Raw genomic sequence first — 23,060 nt, 5'->3', positions numbered from 1 at the left:
GCATTACATATGTTAACAAGTGTATGAACCCTGTATTATATCTGGCAAGCGGGGTGTTAAATCCTTGTTCAACCAGCCAGATGTCCCTGCAGCTGCTGTGGTATTGCAGAGGGAGGCAGCCACCTGAGACCCTTGCTGCTGGCTGGCGCCATAGTGTCTGGAGCATCTGGCTGGACAAATTGCTTCTCCGGTGACTTGATTGACAGGTGCCACTGGATCACATGATTCATATCAGGAAGCACAAGTTGGGATTTCAGACTAATAAACCCAGACTCCAGGAAGTTGACCCTTTTGGTTATTTAGAAGGATAGCAGCCAGGTTGCTGTCAAACAAACCTAAGACTAATTTAATGGAATCTTGTTCCTCACACTATTTAGCAGTTTGTAGAGGTGGCTTAGAAGTTGGGTGGAAGTGTGTAAGTCCCCCTATCTAGCCAAGGACTTTAAAGTACGACTCAGAGTTTGTCTTTATTCTTACCAGTGTGGCCTCCCATAAGTGGGCCCAACTTCTCAAGACGAGCAGTTGTTTTTTGAGTTTGGGAAAGAAAAAAACAAAAAACAAAACAAAACAAACAAACAAACAAAAACCAAAAAACCTCCTAAATCATTTAAAGGATCTGAAGGGAACTGGATCCTAGTAGACTGGATGTTTTCCCTATCACACTCCTGGGAACCACACTTTTTGGATGTCCTGTTTAACAAAAGTCGCAGAAAGGCCACAATGAAGACCACAGTTACACAACTGATCTTTTGTATGCTGTGCTCCCTGGAGGAGAGATTGAGAAATTCCAGCATTTTTTCCCTGTGAGTTAAACTACAGTTGAAATAAGGAAAAAAAAATCAAACCAGTCGTCTTCATGTCTCTGCAGATGTACTCTGACAGCAAAGATGAAAAATTAATGCAATCTAATTTGACAGATAGAGCACTCAGTATTGAAACTTCCCCATTGCCTATTGGAAAATCTGTGGCAGTCCAAGGGGCGTCAATTTGAGGCAATGTCCACTAGGTGGCACTGTGTCCGAACATTTCTTTTATCCTTGACTTGGCTGCAATTTTTGGGGGGTGTCTACCTAATTCATTTTTTCTCTTTTCCTTCTGTTTTGTTCCCTTTCCTTGTTCTGTTAAAGGAAGCTATTATAGCTTAGGCCTAAATTATGCTTGTCTAAAAATGAATATATCTTTTTGAAAAGACTACTTGCTACAGTTTGGCCATAAATTAGTTCATTTATTCATGGTGTTTCTTATTAGCTCTCATAAGATTAAAGATTCTGTTGTCCTGAGTAGTTTATACAAATCAAGGGGTGTGTGTGTGTGTGTGTGTGTGTGTGTGTGTGTGCGTGTGCACGTGCTTGAGCATGTGGATGTGTCACAGGTAGCTGATGGTTGACCTTCTAAGTTAGGGAGGTCAGGTAGAAAATTGGGTTCTCCTGAACAAAACTTGATCATGGGTCTTAAGCAAGGGAGGGTGTTAGGGAGGGCTCTCTGCTCCGTTCCACACTGTACAGACTGTCTAGGTTTCTGGGGCTTTTGTTATATGCTTCTCATATAATTCTAAATGATACTACAAGAGAAAACTTGGTTGGCTGAAGACATAAGGAGTTATTATGTTTCAATCTGTGCGATAGAAATGTTAACAGTGAGATTAGTCCTTTGAGTGAACACAGGTGCTTCCAAACAAAGACCCAGGGAGTCACTCACTTAGCAATCCTGTTTCTCAATGCCTGATGCACGTTAGAATCCACCTTGCAGCATCTTTGGGAAATACCAAGGCGATTTGAGACCAGTGGCTGAGACTTGGACCAGGTCAACCCCGAGGTTTCCTCCAAATTGCAGCTGTGTTCCCCACTGGGATGCATCAAATTCTATTTATAAGAAATTTATGTGTGTGTGTGTGTGCAAGTGCATGTGAAAGGGTGCACTGGTGTATCACTGCATGTGCACGTGTGGAAGCCAGAGGTTATTGGGGTATTCCTCAGAAGCCACCCACATTAGTTTATTAGGACAGGGTCCCTCACTGGCTCAAAGAGTGATGATTAGCTTAGGTTGGCTGTCCAGAGAGCTCCAAATATGAGCTTGAGAGTGCTGTGGTTACTTATGTATTGAGTGTTGAGATGACCTACTGAGTGCTGGGATTACCCACTGAGTGCTAGGGCTACCTACAGAGTGCTGAGGTTATCTACTGTGTGCTGGGATGACCCACAGAGTGCTGGGATGACCTACTGAGTACTGGGGTCACCCACTGAATGCTGGGGTTACCCACTGAGAGCTGGGGTGACCTAATGAGAATGAGGATTACCAGGGCACACCAATGTCTAATATTCCTGTTTTGTTTTGTTTTTAAATCAAACAAGCAAATCCCCACTGGTTCTGAGATCTAACGCAGACCTTCTTGGTTATACTTTGCCAATTGAGCTATCTTTCAGCTAAGTTTATTTTTTAATCGTCTCAAAGCCCAAAGACAGTTTAAAATTATAGAGTTAGTAGAATGATACGTTTATGATTGCAATTACTTTGGGGCTCAAAAGATTGGGGTGGAAACACACACACACATAATATGTGACGTGAAGTCACAGAATCATCATAAGATCCCTTTTTGGTATTGAAACTTACTTTCTGAATGTCTGAGAAGAATTGCAATTCTTGGCTACTCTAGAGAAATAACACAAAGGCATTACCTCCTGGGTCTCTAACGAGAGCTCTAATTCATCCTGGGACATGAACCCTTTCTTCCCCTGACAGCAGGCATTGAAAGTGCTTCTGAGAGGTGCTATTTATTGAATTTTCTTGTAACTAAATGGGTCTGTGGCAGTGCTGACCTAGAAGCCACTGATTAAATGGATAAGGAAAGTGCATTCCCAGTAGAGAAGGAGAAAAGCGTCCCCGCCCATTAGTCAGGGGCTTCAGCCTGCCGCTTCGGCCTGGGTCTCAAGCTTTAAGATAATTTCCTCATTTGCCCAGGTAGAAATCCTTGCAAAGGGGATTTGTCCATCTCAGCTCAGTCTGCTGCAGCAGCTACTAGTGTGTTAGAAATTCAAGTCAGAGACCCCAGCCTGGGCCTCCTGGATCTCAGACTGCCTGATCTTGCAGTTGGCACCGGCCTGCCCTCCTGGAGGTCGGCGTGCACCACCCTCAGTTTTGAGCATCGCTGCACTGGCCACAGGGACATTTTTCTTGATTGTGAGGCTGAGTGTGTAGAAAATCAAGGAACAAATTTGTAGGAATGTACCATGCTTCTCTCCTGACAATGGAGCAGTCAGAGCTAGGGGGAAATGAGGCAGGAGCTTCCAGCCTCAAAAAAGCTCTGTCTCCAAGATGGCTTCTAATCAGGTAAATATACAGTATGTACATGTGTTATCTATGTGTAGATATGCATGAAAGATATAAGAAACTGTACATATAAATATGTAAAGTTATATACAACGTAAAAGGATGTACTCTACATGTATAAATGCATAAGAATATATAGTTATAAAATAATCCATGTATATATGTACATCTCTCTGTCTCTCTCTGTCTCTCGCTGTCTCTGTCTGTCTCTGTCTCTCTCTCTCTACACACACACACACACACACACACACACACACACACACACACACACACATATATATATATGCAAGGGTCCACCATCTACTTAAAATTCCCTACAGTGGGCTTCAGGCTATACAGGGACCCAGGTGTAGGCCAGGGCAGAGGTTGATGGTATGTGACCTCTATGGTGTCTCTAAGAATTATGGAGAACAGAATAGAATCTTATCTCCTTTGGGGGTGTCTGAAGGCAGAGAGAAGAATGAAGAAGAATAAATGTTATCTCTCACTGACAAGAATTGAATTTGTGTCGTTTTATCTACCCATTTATTGGTCCCACTATAAGGCCGAAAGCCTTTCTGTCTACATAGGGAAAGCTCTTGCTACCTGGTCCATTCTTCAGACAGTGTGGGGTGGTGTTTGTCCTATTAAGTGGGAACTGGGACCCTATCTCGTCTCATGTTGGTAGCTGCAGGTACCTGGATTTACTGGGCCCTCAGCTGGGTGCTCCCCTATCTCACCTCATCCAACCATCCTGGCTGATCTGCTCTTTAAGCCGTGATCTGAACCAAGGCAAAAGTTAAAGCTTCAACCCACTCTGCCTTGGGGGACATTTTACGTTAGCTAACGTCTGAACTGGGTGGGCACGTAGAGACTTCCTTTCGGGAGCTCAGGTTAAATATGCCATCATGCACTCATACCTTCTTATGTTTACTCTTTGCCTGGCCAGTGCATCTAGGTTTGTTTCCAGCAGTAATTTAATTATTGGCATTCCAAACACTTTTAGAACTTCGTATAGTACTTTAAACTCACTGACTTTAAAAAAAATTAACTACTGGGAGCCAGGTATCGTTCTCTTACTTGTGGGCCAAGCCTCTGCGTTATAACAGAATTCACTCCTGAATTCCATAGAAAGAGGCCCAGTGAAGACTGAAGAGAATTATACATTTTGTATACACGTCTTTCCCATTTGCATACCTGTTACATATTAATTATGCCCAATAGTCTTGTCTTTTACTGCCTTGAAGGTTTTATTTGGTGGTGGTGATGGTGGTGGTGATGGTGGTGGTGGTGGTGGTGGTGGTGGTGGTGGTGGTGGTGGTGGTGGTGTGTGTGTGTGTGTGTGTGTGTGCTGGACTTTTTAAGCATTCTGGGAGCTGAGCTGCTAGGAATATGAGATCCAGGAATTTTGCTGCCTCTGAGCTTCTGGTTTTATTTTAAAGCATTTTAGCTGATTTCACATCTGATAGTCATATATATGTATAATTTATATAGAAATATATAATATATAAATATATAATATACAAATTGCATCATTATAATATATAATAATTATATTATTTATTATATATAGTAATGCTTTATAGAAAGAATGAATTTATGAATAAAATTCTCCTTCATTTCAGGAATTACAACACATTGTGGGGCCACAGCGCTTCTCAGGAGTTCCAGGTAATTATGAGTTTGAACGAGTGTTTGAAGTCCTGTAGGGGTGGTGGTCTCTAAGCTCACCTGGTTCTGTCTTTTTCAGCTATGATGGAAGGTTCGTGGCTCGATGTGGCCCGGCGGGGCAAGCCTGAGGCTCAGCCGTTTGCTCACCTCACCATCAATGCTGCCAACATCCCATCGGGTGCGTTATATTTGCATTCAGTCTGAAAACATTTTTCGATTTTTCATTCATCAGCACATGGACATCCTCAAACCTTCTAAACCGAGAGGAGAAGGCAAACCCTTCCGTGGAGCCCTACCTTGCCAATCATGTCACATAGTTTGATGTTAAATGGATCCCCACTGCCTACTTCCTTGGTGGATGATGGCATTCAAGAAGCCAGAGATTTTCCCTTCTAGGAAGGCTGTGTGGGGCTAGCAGGTGACAGCAGTACTCTAGAAGCTGAGACATTATCACTCTTTCTTTCTCTTTCTTTCTTTCTTTCTTTCTTTTTTTCTTTCTTTCTTCCTTCCTTCCTTCCTTCCTTCCTTCCTTTCTTCTTCCCTCCCTCCCTCCCTCCCTCCCTCCTTCCCTCTCTCCCTTTCTCTCTCTCTCTCTCTTTCTTTCTTTCTTTCAGGTTTATTTATTATATATACAGCATTCTGCCTGCATGTCCACCTATACACCAGAAGAGGGCGCAAGATCTCATACTGATGGTTATGAGCCACCATGTAGTTGCTGGGAATTGAACTCAGGACCTCTAGGAGAGCAGACAGTGCTTTTAATGTCTGGGCCATCTCTCTAGCCCATCACTTTTTCTTATGCTTATCTTCCCACTCTCTGGTAAATATTTAGCTTATTAGACCAGAGACCTGAATACTTTTGAGGTTGAGGACCCAGAGCTGTGTGCCTGTAGCTACCTCAGCGGGCTTAGTCATCACAGAGCCCCTCTGGCTACTCACCACGAGCTAAGCAAAGACAAGGACGGCAGGGAGCATTGTGGGAGAGTGATACCTGAGCATCCGTGTCAGTAGGACTGTGGCCTGCATGCCACACACGTCTAGTGGCTGAGGTGTTTTGCTGTGCGTTCACTACCTCTCACCCTCACTGCAAGGTAGCAGTTAATCGTTCAGACTGTTCAGACAATACCACAGTGCTTCATATGGTGTGCCCTTTGCTTGAGGTCCCTGTGGCAACAGGAGTAGAAATTGACACTCCTGCGCTCTACTTAATTCCTAGATTCATTCTGTGCGTTCTCCTAGAAGCAGGCTGCAGGGTACTTATGCTAGGTTGGCTTTGGCAGAAGGGGGTACTCCAAGGGTCATGGTATTTTTGCATGCAGTAGATTAGTTTGGAATCCAGTGACAGGGCTCTAATGTGTGCCTGGGCCCATGACCTTGTATGAAGTACGCGCAATCTCAGCTGCACTAACCATGAAAACACTGTCCGCCTTATAGGTGGCCACACATACTATGCTTGGGGTGGGGAGGGGCATATCTCATTCAGTAGGTGTGATTTAAAATTACTGTTTGTACATAATTAAGTCGTTGTGTAAATTCCACTTAGTTTTACAAATGGCTTAAGGCAGGATTTTTCTCCCTTTTTTTTGAGGTTAAACTTTCTGAGTCTTTTAAATAACAAAATCTATCTTTTAATGCATAGCTTCGAGCCATTGCTATAGCACAGGGCATAGGGAATTTTTATTTTTTCTGATTGAAGTTACAGAAGGGGAGAAATCAACTCTTGAGCTGTCAGGAGATTCTCTAGGCTGGCTCTTCTGATCCTATACATAGTCACTTCCATAAACAGGTTTTCTGTCTGGGTGTGCCTGGTGGTGGAGCCACACTAATTTTCTCTGAGAGGGGAAACTAGTTTGCATGTTCACAAAGGCAATCAAATTAATACCGATGTGCGGGCTGTGTGTGCTGCGACTGTACCCCGCATTTATCTTTTCAGCTCACTTTAAATGGCACAGGATAAATATTGCCTGTAAGCCTGTGCCAAAGTCGACTTGGCAACAGCAAGCACGTTTTAGTTATAAAGCTCCCTCTGCAGGCACCTAGAATCTAATCAGTGCCAAACTCTAGGCAAAACTCCTGGTTCTGCTCCGACAGCTATTTGGTTTAGGGTACAGGGAAACGAGCTACTCTATGCTTCTGTTTAAGAAAATAGAGTTAGTTGTTCTGGTTGGCCCAACAGCCCCTCTAACCCGTTTTCTCTCAATGCCACCAGTCCTGAATGATTCAGGGGAAGCTGGCTTTGACTAGCTATTTTTATTTTGGAGCGCTGTTATATATTTATTTACACACGAGGAGACAGAATCCACCGTGTGTGGACTGTTACCTTAGGTGGCTTCAAAGTTTTTAGAGTAAAATGCACTAGGAAATACTTGGGGGGGGGGTAGGGTCAGAAGATATAATTTTTCTTAGGAAGCTGTGTGGGCTAAATGTTTGCTGAGGTCTCCTTTCCAACATGGAGCAGCTGGGAGCCCAGCAGAGAGCTGGGGAGGTCAGCCAGACTGGGCGAAGAGGTCCTCAGCATGTCTCATTAGCAATAGAAATCCTGGCGGCCAGAGCAGCCCTCCGCCCTTCTGTGTTCTCATCTTTCCGTCCACTGTTATCTTTGGAGAGCCCTTTTATTCCCACTGTCTAACTTTCTAGCCTTTCTCCTGTGGGCTTCGTGACGCCCCACTGTTCTAATAGTGTTTCTCTCGCCAACAACATGCTCCCTCGTGTTGACCCATTCTGGACCCCAAGCTTCCTAGTTTTCTAGCTTTTCTGTCTCCTCCCCAAGCTCTGCTCTGCTGGGCATCAGGAGTCTCTTCAGCTTTTGTTGGGCAGTTCTTTGTCACTGATGTCAACCCTGTTCTTGACAGCACACAGCACCGGACAGGCCATATTTCGTATGCTCCCTCTCCTTCCTGTCAGTGGGAAGCCTCCTGAGGTCCACTACTTGGAAAAAGTCTTCATTAGCGACAGAGAGAGTTCTTTTGCATTGCAGGTGGAGTGGGTGTCCAGAGAAAGTGCCACATTAGGTGTCCTCCTGTCAGATGAATTAAGGCTGGTACCAGGTATGGAGAAAGCCGAGAGGCATATCATGGCATAGCAGTTTCCACTGGAATCGTTGATCTTTGGTTGGACTCATTGACCTCTGGGAGTGGCACTCAATCAGGATTCCTACTGTGAATTCCTTTTTTGCCTTCCTTAGCCAGCTCACTCCACCATGAGTTAGCCAATCCCATAGAAGGAAGGCACATCTTGTCTCCATTAAGAGACACATAAAGAGTAATTGAATGGAATATAGTACAGAAAGAAGCTACACAGTATGGGATAACGAGATGGGAATATCTTGAATCTCATGAGATTTGCCCATGGGTTAGGTGGCTATCTACCAGGTTGGAGGAGTTACAATGCCAGCGCTTATGATGATATAGTGCGTATGTAGGGAGCAAGCCTTTATAGTCTCGTGTTGACTCACTTGGGAGCCTAGAGTGATGTTTGCATTTGGAACATTCGACTACAGGGAGAGCTGGGATAAGACTTAACAATGGGAAGGATGGTTGCTGTCCGTGTCTGGAGGCTGCTGACCAATGCAGTCCTGCTGTAAAGTCTGAGGACACTCCTGTCCTCTTTGAGAACTAGAACTGTTGTTTTCTTGGCCATTTGATGATGGGTTGTCCCAAGCAGATAGAGTTCTGCCTCTTCTCCCCCTCCCACTTTTTCTGTTACCTGCTCAGTTTCTGCTTGCTGTAGCTTAATTTGTAGGTCCTCAGACCACATCCAAGAGACCATAGACCATTCTCTGGTTCATCCTCTGACTCTCTAGGGAAGGATACGAGTGTTCAAGTCTTCCCAGGACCAGGCTATGGTGGGAAGGCAGTATTCCTTTCCATAAACTGTAGTGTAGGTGATATGATTGCTGCTGCTGCTGTGGTCATTATTGTCATTGTTATTGTTGTTATTTTTTTTACAAGGATCTCCTCAGATCCGCCGAACCAGAGACTTGTCAACTTTTATGACCTGGAATCTAGTTCCTGGGGTGTGGTTTCAATATCAGTCTCTGGACTCATTTCTTTTTTCTTATGAAATTATTTATGTATGTTGTTGTATAAAGCAATAGGTTTCATAGTGACATGTTTGTTTATGTGTTTCGTGTCTTTTGATCTTATTTCCTTCTACTCACACTCCATCACAAATACTGCCCCTTCTGTTTGTATGGTTGGGGTGTGAGTGTGTCCTAGTTTCCATACATGAGCAAGAACTTGTAATCCTTGTCTTCTCTTGGTCTCCCTGACTGACTTCTGTCATTTACCATCATCTCAAGTCTAACAAGTTGAAGATAACATGACACCTAGCAATGTTTTTATGCTGCAGAAACAAATTACCCCCTGCTCCCGTGGTCTGAGACCTGACTGTGTTTTGTCTTGGTGGCATCAGAGGGATGGCAATGTCAGCTTGGTGTAACACTTCATAAGAATCCTGGAGAAAAGATGTGGCTTTGAGCCTTTCCACAGTTCTGTAAACTCTCACCCTACCAGTTATCACTCTTGCCAGTAGAATGATAAATGTTCACATTAGTATACACATGGGATAGTTTGATTTATTATAGTGGTATCACCACTTTTTAAAGACCCAGTAACACACATCAAAGACCTGGACTATGAAAACCATTGGGCACATAGCTGATTTAGAATGTTCTGTAGAACGTCGAGTTCTCCAAAATCAGTAGCGTGAAAGTCCCTCATCATTTCATTTCATGATGACCAGAAGGGGTTGTCAGAGAACTTGAACTGTGAGAGTGACTTTACAATGTGTGAATTCAATTGCATGAAGTTGAGAAGCTTGGAGCTTCTCTGGGGATAACCACTCAGTTGTGTGACTCAGGCTAAGGTGTGGATACTAAGCTACGGTGGGGATACCAGATAGTGACACAGATGGACATTGACCTCCCCAGAGCTTCTGTGACCCATATTCTCACATCCCTTTACACACCCCTCTCCACAGACTAAATAATATCTAAGCTATACGAAGGATGGAAATTCTCTTCCTATTACAAGTTGCTTTCTTTCCTAGCTGAACTCTAAACTGACTGGCTAATTTCCCTTTTTCAACTCAGACTGAGCTGCTCCTGGCCATGGGCTCAATCTTCTCCTCTTTAGGTTTGGTAGCACTTCCACGGGGTGCTTTGATCCTTTTCTGTGGGAAGAGTTTGCGCGCTCTCTCTCTCTCTCTCTCTCTCTCTCTCTCTCTCTCTCTCTCTCTCTCTCTCTCTCTCTCATTCTCCCAGCAATTGTGTGTACTTCCTCTCAGCCATTCTTCCTCTCTGGACCATGTTGCCTCATCACTTGTATGCTATAGCTTCCTTAAGGGCAGGATAAAGGATGTTTGCTTTTGTGCCTTTAGAGTGCCTGACAGAAAGCACTAAGTACATCTGATCACACCCAGGTCCATAGAGAAAATAAGTATCCAGGTAAGTGACTGTGTTGGAATACATTAGTGTATTTTGCCACCCCATCAGCTGTGGAAATAATGAGGAAATCTTCTCATCCAAGGAGTGGATTCTAAATCCTGTGCCTTTTTTTCTCTCTAGGTTCCCATAAAGTCAGTCTGTCCTCTTGGTACCATGATCGAGGCTGGGCCAAGATCTCTAACATGACGTTAAGCAACGGAAAACTAAGGGTTAACCAAGATGGCTTCTATTACCTGTACGCCAACATTTGCTTCAGGCATCATGAAACCTCAGGGAGCGTACCTGCGGACTATCTTCAGCTGATGGTATATGTCGTTAAAACCAGCATCAAAATCCCAAGTTCGCATAACCTGATGAAAGGGGGGAGCACTAAGAACTGGTCAGGGAATTCTGAATTCCACTTTTATTCCATAAACGTTGGAGGATTTTTCAAGCTCCGGGCTGGTGAGGAAATTAGCGTCCAGGTGTCCAACCCTTCCCTGTTGGATCCGGATCAAGATGCGACGTACTTTGGGGCTTTCAAAGTTCAAGACATAGACTGAGACTTGTTTTGTGGAGCCTTAGCATGGATATGCTAGATGTTTGGAAGGTTCTTAAAACATGGATGATGTAGATACATGTGTAAGACTACTAAGAGACGTGGCCCACGTTGTACAAAACTCACGGTCCTCTCTCGACCCTGTACAGGTCATGTATATACAAAGTCCATAGGGGATATTAGACTCATGGTGATCACACAATGGTTTTTACAATTTTGAAATGAATTCCTAGAATTAAACCAAATTGGAAGAGGTATACCCATGCTTATAAAAAAAATCGCATGTGAGCTATGGAAGGGTCATACATAGTCTCTGGGTCTAACTCCTGGGCCTGTGCCACTGAGAACCTCGAAATTAAGAGGGTACCGTTACATTGCAGAGAAATGATGGTTTGAAAGGTTAAGTTCTTTTGAATTGTTACATTGCGCTGGAACCTGCAAATAAGTTCTTTTTTCTAATGAGGAGAGAAAAATATATGTATTTTTATATAATATCTAAAGTTATATTTCAGGTGTAATGTTTTCTGTGCAAAATATTGTAAATTATATTTGTGCTATAGTATTTGATTCAAAATATTTAAAAATGTCTCACTGTTGACATATTTAATGTTTTAAATGTACAGATGTATTTAACTGGTGCACTTTGTAATTCCCCCCCCCCCCGAGGGTACTTGTAGTTAAGGGGGAAGAATTCTGGTTCTGGTGACCACATGTAGTTTGTTTCTTTATTCTTTTTAACTTAATAGAGTTTTCAGACTTGTCAAGCCTATGCAAACAAAAAAAATTAAAATGAATATCTTGAATAACAAGTAGGATGTTGGTCACCAGGTGCCTTTCAAATTTAGAAGCTAATTGACTTTAGGAGCTGACATAGTCAAAAAGGATTCACAATAGGCTACTGAGATCTGTCAGGAGTATTTATGTAATTATCGAACAGGTGTCTTTTTCTACAAGAGCTACAAATTGTAAATTTTGTTTCTTTCTTTCTTTTTTTTTTTAATAGAAAAGGTACTGTGGTTTATCAGCCAAAACACAATCTACTTTTTAAATTTTAGTGAAAGTTATTTTATTATACCTGTACAATAAAAGCATTGTCTCTGAATGTTAATTTTTTTGGTACAAAAATAAATTTGTACAAAACCTGCTTAGTGCTTTCTGTTCTTGTTCACTTTCGTGTGGGTCTTGCTCTGTGATCCTGTTCTTCCCAATATGATAATGCAGCTTCTATCTTTCTCCAAAGGTTACTGGGAGAAGCACAGATTTAATTAAAAGCTAGGAACAGATTCAATTAAATTAATGAACCTTGGAATCTGAGAAATGATTTGCAGGGGATTTGTATGCAAGGATGTGACCAGAGAGGAAACAGACTCTTCACTCAAAACAGAGAAAAGTTTGCTCTCCTCGTATCATGAGAGACATAGGGTGCTTTGAGCTGGGGGAAATTAGGGCGTGCATGCTATCCCTTACACATTTCCTAATGGAAATCTGTGTGGATGAGCTGTCTAAACCACAGCGGTTACTCATGACAGGCAGAGTCCAGAAAACAGTCAGCTTGGGAAGGTGCAGGAAGCCATTATTTGAGATACTCGTCATTTGAAGATAAATGTTTTAGGATGATGACCAGAGCTTAGAATGGAGGCAGGAATAGCAGATGTTACAGAGAAGGAATTCTAAGTTTTAAACAGCAGAGCTCTCATGGTGAGACTGGATGGCACTGGTCAAATCCACGCCCTATCCTACGTCTGTCAGTAAGTCCGAGTCTGGACAGTGTGAAACGTGACTTGGGTGCTGTGTGTCCTGGTGGCTGCTGCTTGTTTTCGGGAAGAATTTCGATGAGCAGCCGAGTTTCTGTAGCTTCCTCAGGCACAGAATCTAGTCACAGCCTCATTAGCTAAGCCCAGCTTGCAGCCTGCTCCCGCTCCTGCAGTTTCCGCTTGCTCATTTTGTATTAACTTGCTGAGTGTCAGTGATGTGCTAAGCACAGTACCGGGCCCCAAACCTCAGAGTCTAGCATGAATATCAAATAGGAAGTGGAACAAAAGTCTACAAGGTACACACAGAATGCACACTATCAGTTTTTACGTGGGGGCAGTGTATTAGTTAGGTCTTTCTTTCTTTCTTTCTTTCTTTCTTTCTTTCTTTCTTTCTTTCTTTCTTTCTTTCTTTCTTTCTTCCTTTCTTTCTTTCTTTCTTTTTTTTTTTTTTTGATGCAAACCTAAAGCGAACACCTTAGGGGAAGAAAGGCTTACGCAGGCTCAAGAGTTTAGAGGTTTCCATCCATCATGATGGATGGATGTGCAGTATACAGCGGGCAGTCAGGAAGCAGAAAGCTGCAGGTGGCTCTTTCCCTCAGTCCTCTCAGGAAACATCCATGCTGGCATGGTGTACCTTCCTGATCTAGGTGCTTCTCCATCCAGACTGGCTGACCCTCAAAATCAGCTCTCCATCAAGAATAACCAACTCGCACTCTCTCAAAGATGGGGGGGAGGGTGTCAGGATCGCCTGAGGTGATTCTTGGGGACCGTCCAAATTCTGAAAACAACATGGCTTCATGTGATGCCATGTGAGCCTCCTTGGAAGACCTGGGAGGGTCAGCCACAGAGTGATGGGGTTTTATGAACACTACGGTACCTGCAGGTTCCAGGTTGCTCCCCACCCCAGGACAATAATGACTTAGTGATGTGCTTAGAAATCAGTCAGTGTTTTCAAGAGGATAACAGCAGGGACGGGACATAGCAGGAAGCCACCTCTTTTCCAGTCATGCCTCCGTTTGCCAGGCTGTGAGCGACATGCTCTAAGTGGGTTTTAAATGCAGGAGGGACACACAGTGCTTCCCTGCTTTCCTCCCTTCCTTCTGCCCGGCTTCCCCGTGCATCTCTTTCTTGATTCTGCTCTCCATGATTTAAGCCTCCTATCCTCACCTGCCCAGACTCCTATGCCTCCCCTTGTCCTAGTGTGCTTTCTGTGTCTGTGACAAAAGCCACAACAAAAGCAACCGGGGAGGAAAGGGTTTATTTGGCTTACATGTTTCAATTGCAATCTATGAGAGAAGGAAGTCAGGGCAGGACCAGAGGCAGAATCTGGAGGCAGAAACTGAGGCAGAGACCATAGTAGAGCACTGCTTACTGGCTAGCCTGCTTTCTTATAACACCTACACCCTCCATCTATGCCACCACTGCCCACAGTGACCTGGACCTTCCTGCATCAGTCAAGAGAATATCCCACAGACTTACCCAGAGGATGATCTGATGCAGGTAATCCCCCAGTGGCCGTTCCTTCTTCCCAGATATGTCTAAGTCTGTGTCAAGTTGACAAAAATTGACCAGCATACTCATGGTCCTTAGGGAATAAAGAGGTTGTTGGGCCTCCTTGAGATGAGACTCGAGTATGTCCCCCCCCTGCTACAACTGAATCGGAGGGAGGCATGAGGAGACCATGTCAGGAAACCCGTGTCTAATGGATGTAGTGGGTCTGAGCTGCTGGCTCATTCTACCTGCTGCATTTCAGCTCTCTTAACCTGCCAAGCCTGAGGGAGGAGAGCATGCCAAGTCCCAGGTTATCTGTCTTCCTGAATCAATTTTTACAGCCACACCAGGCCCATGCATCCAAAAGAGGACATGAAGCGATTCTTACTTAGTGTGTTTGCTTTCTCCAATGTCTCTCACTTTTTTCATTCATTTTCAAAAACACAGTTTGTTTTCTATGTGTTGGTGTTTTGTCTGCAGCATCGTCTGTGTATCCTGAATGTGCCTGGTGCTTTCAGAGGCCAGACAAGAGTATCAGATGTTCTGGAGTTGGAGTCAACAGACTGTCGTGAGCCACCACGAGGGTGGTAAGAACTGAACTTGAATCCTCTGGAAGAGCAGTCAGTGGTCTTACCTGTAGAACCATGCCACCTCTCCAACTCCTATCTCATTCATTTTTATTAGACTATCTTGAAATTTTCCCTGGAGAGATAACATATTTCCTTGGTGACTTTGGTGGGCAGTTGCACACTCAGGATCCATCCTTTCTGTCTGTGTGCTCTTACTGGATTGGTTTGACATAGCAATACCGCTCTGCTCTGTGCTTCGGAGACAAAGAACTTTTTTTTTTTTTGGAGCTGGGGACCGAACCCAGGGCCTTGCGCTTCCTAGGTAAGCGCTCTACCACTGAGCTAAATCCCCAGCCCCGGAGACAAAGAACTTTGACTCACTTTGTGATCTTACCTTTGGACTCTGAGTCCACGATGGGTGCGTCACACACACGTCCCCTTCTCTTTGACTTGTTAATGGAAGCGTGTTCTCAATAACTGCAGTTATAAATGCTAATTAGTTATGGGCTTGCATTGTTATGATTCAGCTGTGTGTCACATTTATAGTAACACATGTACATATGTTATATTTCAGCAATAAACAAATATCCTTTTAATTAATAATATGCTAATTCTCTTTTGTTCTTTTTTAACCTTTAAAGATTTAGTGTGTGTGAGAGAGAGAAGGAGAGAGAGAGAGAGAGAGAGAGAGAGAGAGAGAGAAGGAGAGAGAGTGAAGAGAGAGGGAGAGAGGGAGAGGGAGAGGGAGAGGGAGAATGAATATCTGTCACACTAGTTTAGGGGCCAAAGGAGGCCTTCTGATCCCCTGGAACTAGAGTTATAGGCCATTGCGAGCAGCTTGACGTGGGTGCTGGGAAACGAATTCAGATCTTGGTGTGAACTCTTAACTGCTAAGTCACCTCTCCAGCCCTGTTTTCATTTTGGTAGCTTGGAATTCTATTGGGAGCTTGGCACTGTGGCATCTCGATCCGCATCCCGGCTGTTCTGTTTTAATTAGACATGGCCTAAACCAGGAGCTTTGTCGTTGGAGCACAGAAGATGGATGTCCCAGATCAGGCAAAGAGCACAAATGGCTTCTCTTCTAGCTTTACTCAGACCTTCTGTGTATCAGATGCTGTCCACCCCCACTGGGGAAGACAACTGTGACTCAGCTAATCAGTTCCAGAAAAACCCGCACAGACATGCCCAGAACTAGTGCTTTCCTGTCTGTCTGGGAATCCTATAGTAGTTCAGCGGATTTGCCTCATAAAATTAACTATCATGCTACATTGAGGACACTGAGTCACCTATAACATAGCTTAGAAGAAGTTTTTATGTTAGAAGCTCAAATGTACTTGGACGAAGACAATATCACTTCTCGACTTGGTGGGGTTACCATAGAAACAAATCTCTGATCATTCCCACGAATGAGTATCTAGATTAGGTTTGCTGAAGTTAGACCTTGAATGTGGGCAGTACCATTCCCTAGGCTGAGTTCATGCCCAGGTTGGTTAGTACAGGAGTCTTTGGGAGCGTGGCCTGTGGGGATGAGAGAACAGTCTTGGGGATGAGATTCCACGTTAACCTAGGGGTCACGGCCATTAGTACCAGCATCTGTTTAGCTCAGAGCATGTAGCTCAGGAAGAAGACTGGCAGGATCAGCAGAAATCATCCAGATGCTGAGTGGCTACCCAGACACCAGGAGGTGCCACGTGCCTATTGGCCCTAGGCAGAGACAAAGAAGACCCTTTGCAGGGTTTCGCCCTTGAAACTATGATGACTGTTGACCTCTTAATCGGTACAGCCGCTCAAACAAATGTAACAAACAAACCTGGTGGCTTAGGGCTGCAGAAATGCGTTTGCTTTACTTCTGGACTAGAAGGCTGAAACGAAGGGGCTGGCCGGGCTATGACCTTCTGAGATTCTGAAGGTCACTTCTTCACCTCTCTGTCTTCCAAGGATTCAAGGAGTACCTAGTACCTTCCTTGTTCCAAACTCTGCCTCTGCCCCATCGCCACACTTCTCTGTACCTTTGGTTTCTAGTCCTCCATCTGGGCTCTTTATTTTGTGTGTGGGCACCAGCACATCGTAGCTGGAGAATGGAGGCCCGAGGACAACTTCTTCATGGAGTTGATTTTCAGCTCAGTCCTGGGTCTTCACATCAGGGCACCGCTACCTACTGAACCACCTTACCAGCTTCACCTTTTCTTTTCTTTTTTTTTTTTTATTAACTTGAGTATTTCTTATATACATTTCAAGTGTTATTCCCTTTCCCGGTATCCGGGCAAACATCCCCCTCCCCCCTCCCCTTCCTTATGGGTGTTCCCCTCCCCACCCTCCCCCCATTGCCGCCCTCCCCCCACCAGTCTAGTTCACTGGGGGTTCAGTCTTAGCATCACCTTTTCTTTCTTATAAAGGCACAGGCGTGAGAGTCAGGGTCTACCCTGACCTCATCATCACATACTGCCTTACATATGCAATGGCTGCTTGACTAAGGAAAGCCACATTCATGAGTTCCAGAACTTACAGGCCATCGACATGTCTTTCAGTGGTGGCTGACCATTCCACCTACGAGACTCTCCCAAGTATCATGTCTAAAGTCCTAGCTGCTCTGTAACCACTCACCCTCCTCCTCCCTTTTGGGGCATTGCTTGAGGGAGGGATTGGGCCTGAAGAGACTGAATTATGAAAACAACAAACACAATACAGAGCGACACACATTCCTATGTCTGCGGATTTCTAACACCGTGGAGGCAAACCCCAGGGGAGGTACACGGACACCAACATGGAACTCTGTTGGAGAGGTGGGATTATGGCTGTTTTCTTGCTGCTAGCATTGAAACATCTTTTCAGTAGAGGAAAGAGACTGTGGCTTTTGGAACAATCTAGGTTCTGAGCACTGGGCCTTTGTGCCTTTGAAGTGGAACACCCAGGGGCTTGGGCAGAGCACCGGAGAGCTGGAATAGGAAGGAGGCAGCTTTTAGATTCGACTTGGATTATATTTTGTTTCATTTTTTTCTAATTGGATTTTTTAATTTACATTTACAAATGTTATTCCCTTTCCCTATTTCCTATCCATAAGCCCCCTCCCCCTCCCCCTCCCCCTTCTTCTATGACGGTATTTCTCCCCAACTACCCCCACTCCTCACTCCCCGCCCTGACATTCACCTACACTGGAGCATTGAGCCTTGGCAGGACCAAGGGCCTCTCCTCCCATTGGTGTCCAACAAGACCATTCTCTGCTATATACGCCGTTGGAGCCATGGGTCTGTCCGTGTGTATTCTATGGGTGATTAAAGGGTAAAAATACCTGTGGGAGTCAGGCTCAGTCACCACTACTGACTGCATCACTTTCTCCTAGAACTTGTCTTCCCTCCATCTTCCTGATTCTAACGATGAGATCAGGAAGCAGGATTCTGTGAAGAAGGGAGAACGCAGTTCCACATGCCTCGGGTGTCCATTTAAGGGACTCGGAGTTAATTTTTCAAAGATTACTTGACGACTCGTTTTCTGCCATCAACAAGGGAGTAGCAAGACAAACAGAGATAAATTAATTGAAATGTTTCCTTAGCATGTAACTGCTCAAACAGAGATGGTATCCCTGTGGCATGGATATTTAATCAGGTTTGCCTCTTTGTGATGGATTGTTACAAGAGGCTCCGAGTTAAATTGTATCTTTTTCAATGATATAACAGAGCTTATGGAGAAAGGATTCCTCTTTAATAGAAATTGTTTTGTCACACCCAAAGTCCTATAGGCCCAGGGGGTGTCAGCCAAAAGAAGTCTAATCTGGAAGACTAAGGGCATCTACTGCTCTTGGAACACAGGTAGGCCTATGGCCTGTCAGCACTGTGAGAATTCAGATGTTCAATCAGTAAAATCTGATGAAAGGAAGTAAACTCTTCAGGATCCTCTGAAGAAACAAGTAGAGACATATGATCAATTGGCAGTAGCTGTATTTCTCATGACAAAGATCCACCATTTGCCTTGTCACACCTGCAAGGGTGACTGTTTCTGCCAGAGTTCCTCACAGGTGGCTGACCCTATGGATGTCAAGTGAATTCCCAGTATGTAGAGAAGTGCGTATATTCTCTCTGTTCCCATTCTCTGTACATTTCTGTGTCAGGCCCACACCCCTCACTTTAGCAAAAGAAAGTTCTCTCTTTATCCCCGAGAAGCACTGTGTTAGATTCACTTGTCAAAGATACCAGTAAGCCAGGGAGAAGTGTTGTCTTACACCTAGGAGACTCATGCCACCTTGTGTCCACGACTAAAGATTGTGAGCCCAGCAGCTGTGCTATGTGCCTGTGATCCCAGCACTTGGGAGGCAGAAGCAGAACTCTGTGAGTTTGAGGCCAGCCTGGTTTGGAGAGCCAGGGGTGCACAGAGAAATGCTGACTTGAAAATCCAAACCAAACCAAACCAAACCAAACCAAACCAAACCAAACCAAACCAAACCAAACCTAACCCAACCAAACCAAAAATGGATGGAGAAGTTTCAGGTAGATGAAAGTGTTGAGACTCTTGTATACTGAACATTATTTTAGGGCTGTTTTCCTACAATCTGTTTTAACTCCTATCACTGTTCTATGTAGCAACTGTCAGAATTCCTCTTTGCAGACTTAAAAAACAAAAATGGAATCTGCTGTGTATGTGTGTGTGTGTGTGTGTGCGTGTGTGTGTGTGCGCGTGTGTGTGTATGGTGTGTATGTATGTGGGGAGTATATATGTTTATGTTGTGGTGTGTGTGTTTGTGGTGCATGTGTGTGTGGTATGTTTGTATAGTATGCCTGTGTGGTGTGTGTGGTGTGTTTGTGTATGGTGTGTGCATATGTGGTGTGTGTGTGTATGTGTGTGTGATGTGTGTGTGTGTGGGTGGGTGTGTATGTGGGTGTGTGTGTTTGTATTTGTGGTGTATGTGTGTGTATGTTGTGTATGTGGTGTGTGGGTGTGTGTTGTGTGTGGTATGTGTGTATGGTGTGCATGTGTGGTCTATGTGTGAAATGAACATAAATGCAGAGCTTTCTCAGGCTTGCTGGCTGCTGCAAGAGAGCTGACTGACATAGGTCCTTCTACCTTAAACACCCTCTTACTCCCCCCTGGCTTTTCCCATCCTTCAGTTCCTCACATTAGTCCCTCCTCCTCCTGATCTTTCCTTTGTGGGTTTCTTCTGCTGCTTACATTTTAATCATATTCATCTAAGGTGCCACTGATTACGTGTTTCCCATTGCCTTCTGACTGTTTTCTGTTGTTGTTGTTGTTGTTGTTGTTGTTGTTGTTGTTTTCTTTAATCCTCTTTTACAGCCCTGTCGTTATCCCCCTCCTGGTCCACACTCTGACCGTTCCTCATCCCATACCTCTTCCCCCTGTCTCCAAGAGGATGTCCCCACCCTCTTCCCCATCAGACCTCCTCACTCCCTGGGGCCTCAAATCTCTTGAGGGTTAGGTGCATCTTCTCTCACTCAGGACAGACCCGGCAGTTCTTTGCTGTGTATGTGTCGGGGCCTCATCTCAGCTGGTGTATGCTGCCTGGTTGGTGGCTCAGTGTCTGAGAGATTGCAGGGGTCCAGGTTAGTTGAGACTGATGGCTCTCCTATGGAGTTGGCCTCCTCCTCAGCTTCTTGTCACCTTTCTTTAGATGAAGAACAAGGAGGTCCGTTCTTCATGCTTCTCTTACATTCTCACAGACACTGAGTGTGTAACAGAACAGAGAGGACGCCATTAGAGGATGCTTGATGTGGGCTGTGTGAGTCTACCCGGGTCCTCTGTCAGTCATAAGTATCCCCAGCACTTATGGGTCCTTGGAATTCTCATCCCTACATTTTTCTGGGCTACATAACATGGAATGAGTGAAATGTGGTATGTTTACATTGAGAATTCTTTTAGGTTCAGGGCCAGTACCTGGGCCCCCACGGCAGTGGGTTGAGGACGGCTTGGGCAAAGAATACAGTGGTGTGAGATCAGGATCCTAGACCCAGTTTTCAATGACATTTTAAACTTGGGATAAAAACTTAACTTTCCCCTAACGCTACTTCTTTATTCATAAAATTGAAATAACAACGACCATGCAGTCTACCTTTCTAATAACCAAGTAACTTATCTTCTGAGTTTTCGAGAGTTCATGTAAACAGCACATGCAACGTTGGGCCCTGGTTTGTGAGCTCAGTTAGCACTCACAGCTTTCCTGAGCTTTCTCCAGGTCTGCTCACTCTTGACCCTGGTTTGGTGGCACCTCCTCACCAATGAGCATTTTCTAGGGGAGACCAAGGGACCAATCAGTTCCTGCCCAGGTTTCTGGAGTGAACTTTGTGTTCAGATTACAACATCGTTGGAGAGATATAGAAAGCAGGCAGGAGGAGCAAGATAGGGATTTACAGACAGCATAATAGCAGTGAGTGACAACAGAGTGTGTTCATGGGAAATACTTGGAAAAGTGAGATGCTATGTGTTCTCACTACAAAAGGCTAACAGTACAAAATAACGCACTTAACAAAGGATGTGTGTTTCAAAGCCTCATGACGTCTAGGACAAATGCATGTAATTTTGTGTGTCAATTTTTAAACTGTGAAATAAAGAAATATTCTGTTTAGATTTGGCATTTCAAATGTTTTTCTCTTGTTGAGCTCCTGTGTGTGAGTTTATTTCTTTCACATTTCCCCTTTCTAAAGTGGAAGGGAGGATGGAGGGCAGAAAGGAGGGACAACAGAGTCCACAGAGTGCTCTAAGCGGCCTTGAATCAGAGTCTCGGGGCCAAGGCTTCTCCCTCTCTCTGAGCATATCTGTATCTCCATGTGGTGGAGAGGATCCAAGCCTCATGGGGGGCCTCCTGGTGAAAATAAGGGAGTCCAAGAAGATAACAGCCTAATTAATTATTCCTCATTAAAATAGATAACTATTTAAGGACCACCCAGATCTATTGATCTTTCTATCCTATAGCCTCCCAGCCCCAAGTGACTAACGATTAATAAAAGAGTGAATAAATTACTGAACAAAATCTAAGTAACCCTTTTATCCTCTTCTCTTCTCTCCCCCTCTTTCTCCTCCTCTTCTTCTTTTTGGCTTCTTTTGTTTCTCCTGCTCCAGAGACACATGAGTTTCAGCAGAAAGAAAAGTCTACAAAGAACAGAAATGTGTGTCAGATCACAAGGACTGGTCAGATAAGGTAGATTTGGGACATTTGCTTTTATATCTGTGTAGGTTGGGGTGGCACAAATTAGGGTGGTTTTATCTGTAGATAGCAGATATTCCTAAGTCAAAGTGGCTTCAATAATGAGAAGATTGTTTTCCAACAGAGTTAGAAACCCAGCAGTAGGTCAGGCTCTGCGGAACCCAGCTTATGTTCTGCTTCCTGTGTTACCTTCACCCCCAAGATCACAGCGGATCCAGTCTCAAGCCCAGACAGAACAATGTTCATAAGAAGAAAGGAAGCTCAGGGATTCCCCAAGACTTCATTTCTAAATGCTAAGTATTGACAGCTATCGAAGTTCAGATCTTCAAAATGCAGAACAAAAGGTGATAATTCTCCTCCTCTTCTTCCAGATGATGACGGTGGTGGTGGTGGTGGTCGTCGTCGTCATCATCATCATCATCATCACCTCTGTTTTTCAGTATGAAGCTTTGACCCTGGGATCTGGTACATGCTGGACAAGGGCTCTATTTATGAACTGAGATTATACCTAGAATCCCCCTTTTTATTTTGAGACAGGGTCATATAAACTTGCCAAGGTGTATCTTAACTTTATGATCCTTCTAGAAAAGTTGGATTGCAGGCATGTTCTACCAGCCTGAGCTTACATTCCTCATTCTTAGCAAAGAGTCCAATACAGGACTTCGTTAGGAGATCCTTGAATTCTATTATCAAGTTACTTGGAAGATGACTTTTAAGTGAGGGCTGAACTCTATGTTTTCCTTCAGAACCAGTGGGTACTTCTTCTCTGTCATGCTTTAGACATGAAGGGAGATAAGTTGAAGGCTTGGTTCCCTAAGCATCAGAGGACAGGTGTATGGATTTTAGGAAGGAATGAGACCCTGAGAACTTCCCTCATGGGAGTGTGAGGACACTCTTAGCAAATGGAATCTAAGTGGATGAAGGTCACTAGGGGGGGTGACCAGAACATATAATCTTACCCACTAACCCTTCCTCCCCCAACCCTTTGTCTCAGTTTCCTGACTGTCAGGAGGTGAACAGCTTAGTTCCACTAGACCCTCCTGCCACCATCTTCTCCAGCCGGGGATCCTGATTGAAAACCAAAACTGTGAGCCAAAATGTCTTCTCCTTTTAAATGGTTTCCCTCTGGAAATTACCA

General features: G+C 44.3%; 1 protein-coding gene across 1 annotated transcript in view; it reads left to right on the top strand.

Annotated features, from left to right (window-relative positions):
• The window catches only part of Tnfsf11 (TNF superfamily member 11), a 31,472-nt gene extending 19,367 nt beyond the window's left edge, over positions 1 to 12,105 (top strand). Inside the window, exons 3-5 of the mRNA NM_057149.2 lie at positions 4,932 to 4,977; positions 5,057 to 5,155; positions 10,544 to 12,105. Of these exons, the coding sequence (NP_476490.2) occupies positions 4,932 to 4,977; positions 5,057 to 5,155; positions 10,544 to 10,965 (567 nt within the window). The 3' untranslated portion in view covers positions 10,966 to 12,105. The remainder of the gene's footprint in view (positions 1 to 4,931; positions 4,978 to 5,056; positions 5,156 to 10,543) is intronic.
• Positions 12,106 to 23,060: the final 10,955 nt, after the last annotated feature.

The sequence above is a fragment of the Rattus norvegicus genome, chromosome 15 (genome assembly GCF_036323735.1).
Source record: "Rattus norvegicus strain BN/NHsdMcwi chromosome 15, GRCr8, whole genome shotgun sequence".
In the NCBI taxonomy this organism is placed as follows: Eukaryota; Metazoa; Chordata; class Mammalia; order Rodentia; family Muridae; genus Rattus; species Rattus norvegicus.
The sequence above is the reverse complement of the archived record's forward strand: the minus strand, read 5'-3'. Positions and strand labels throughout refer to the sequence as shown.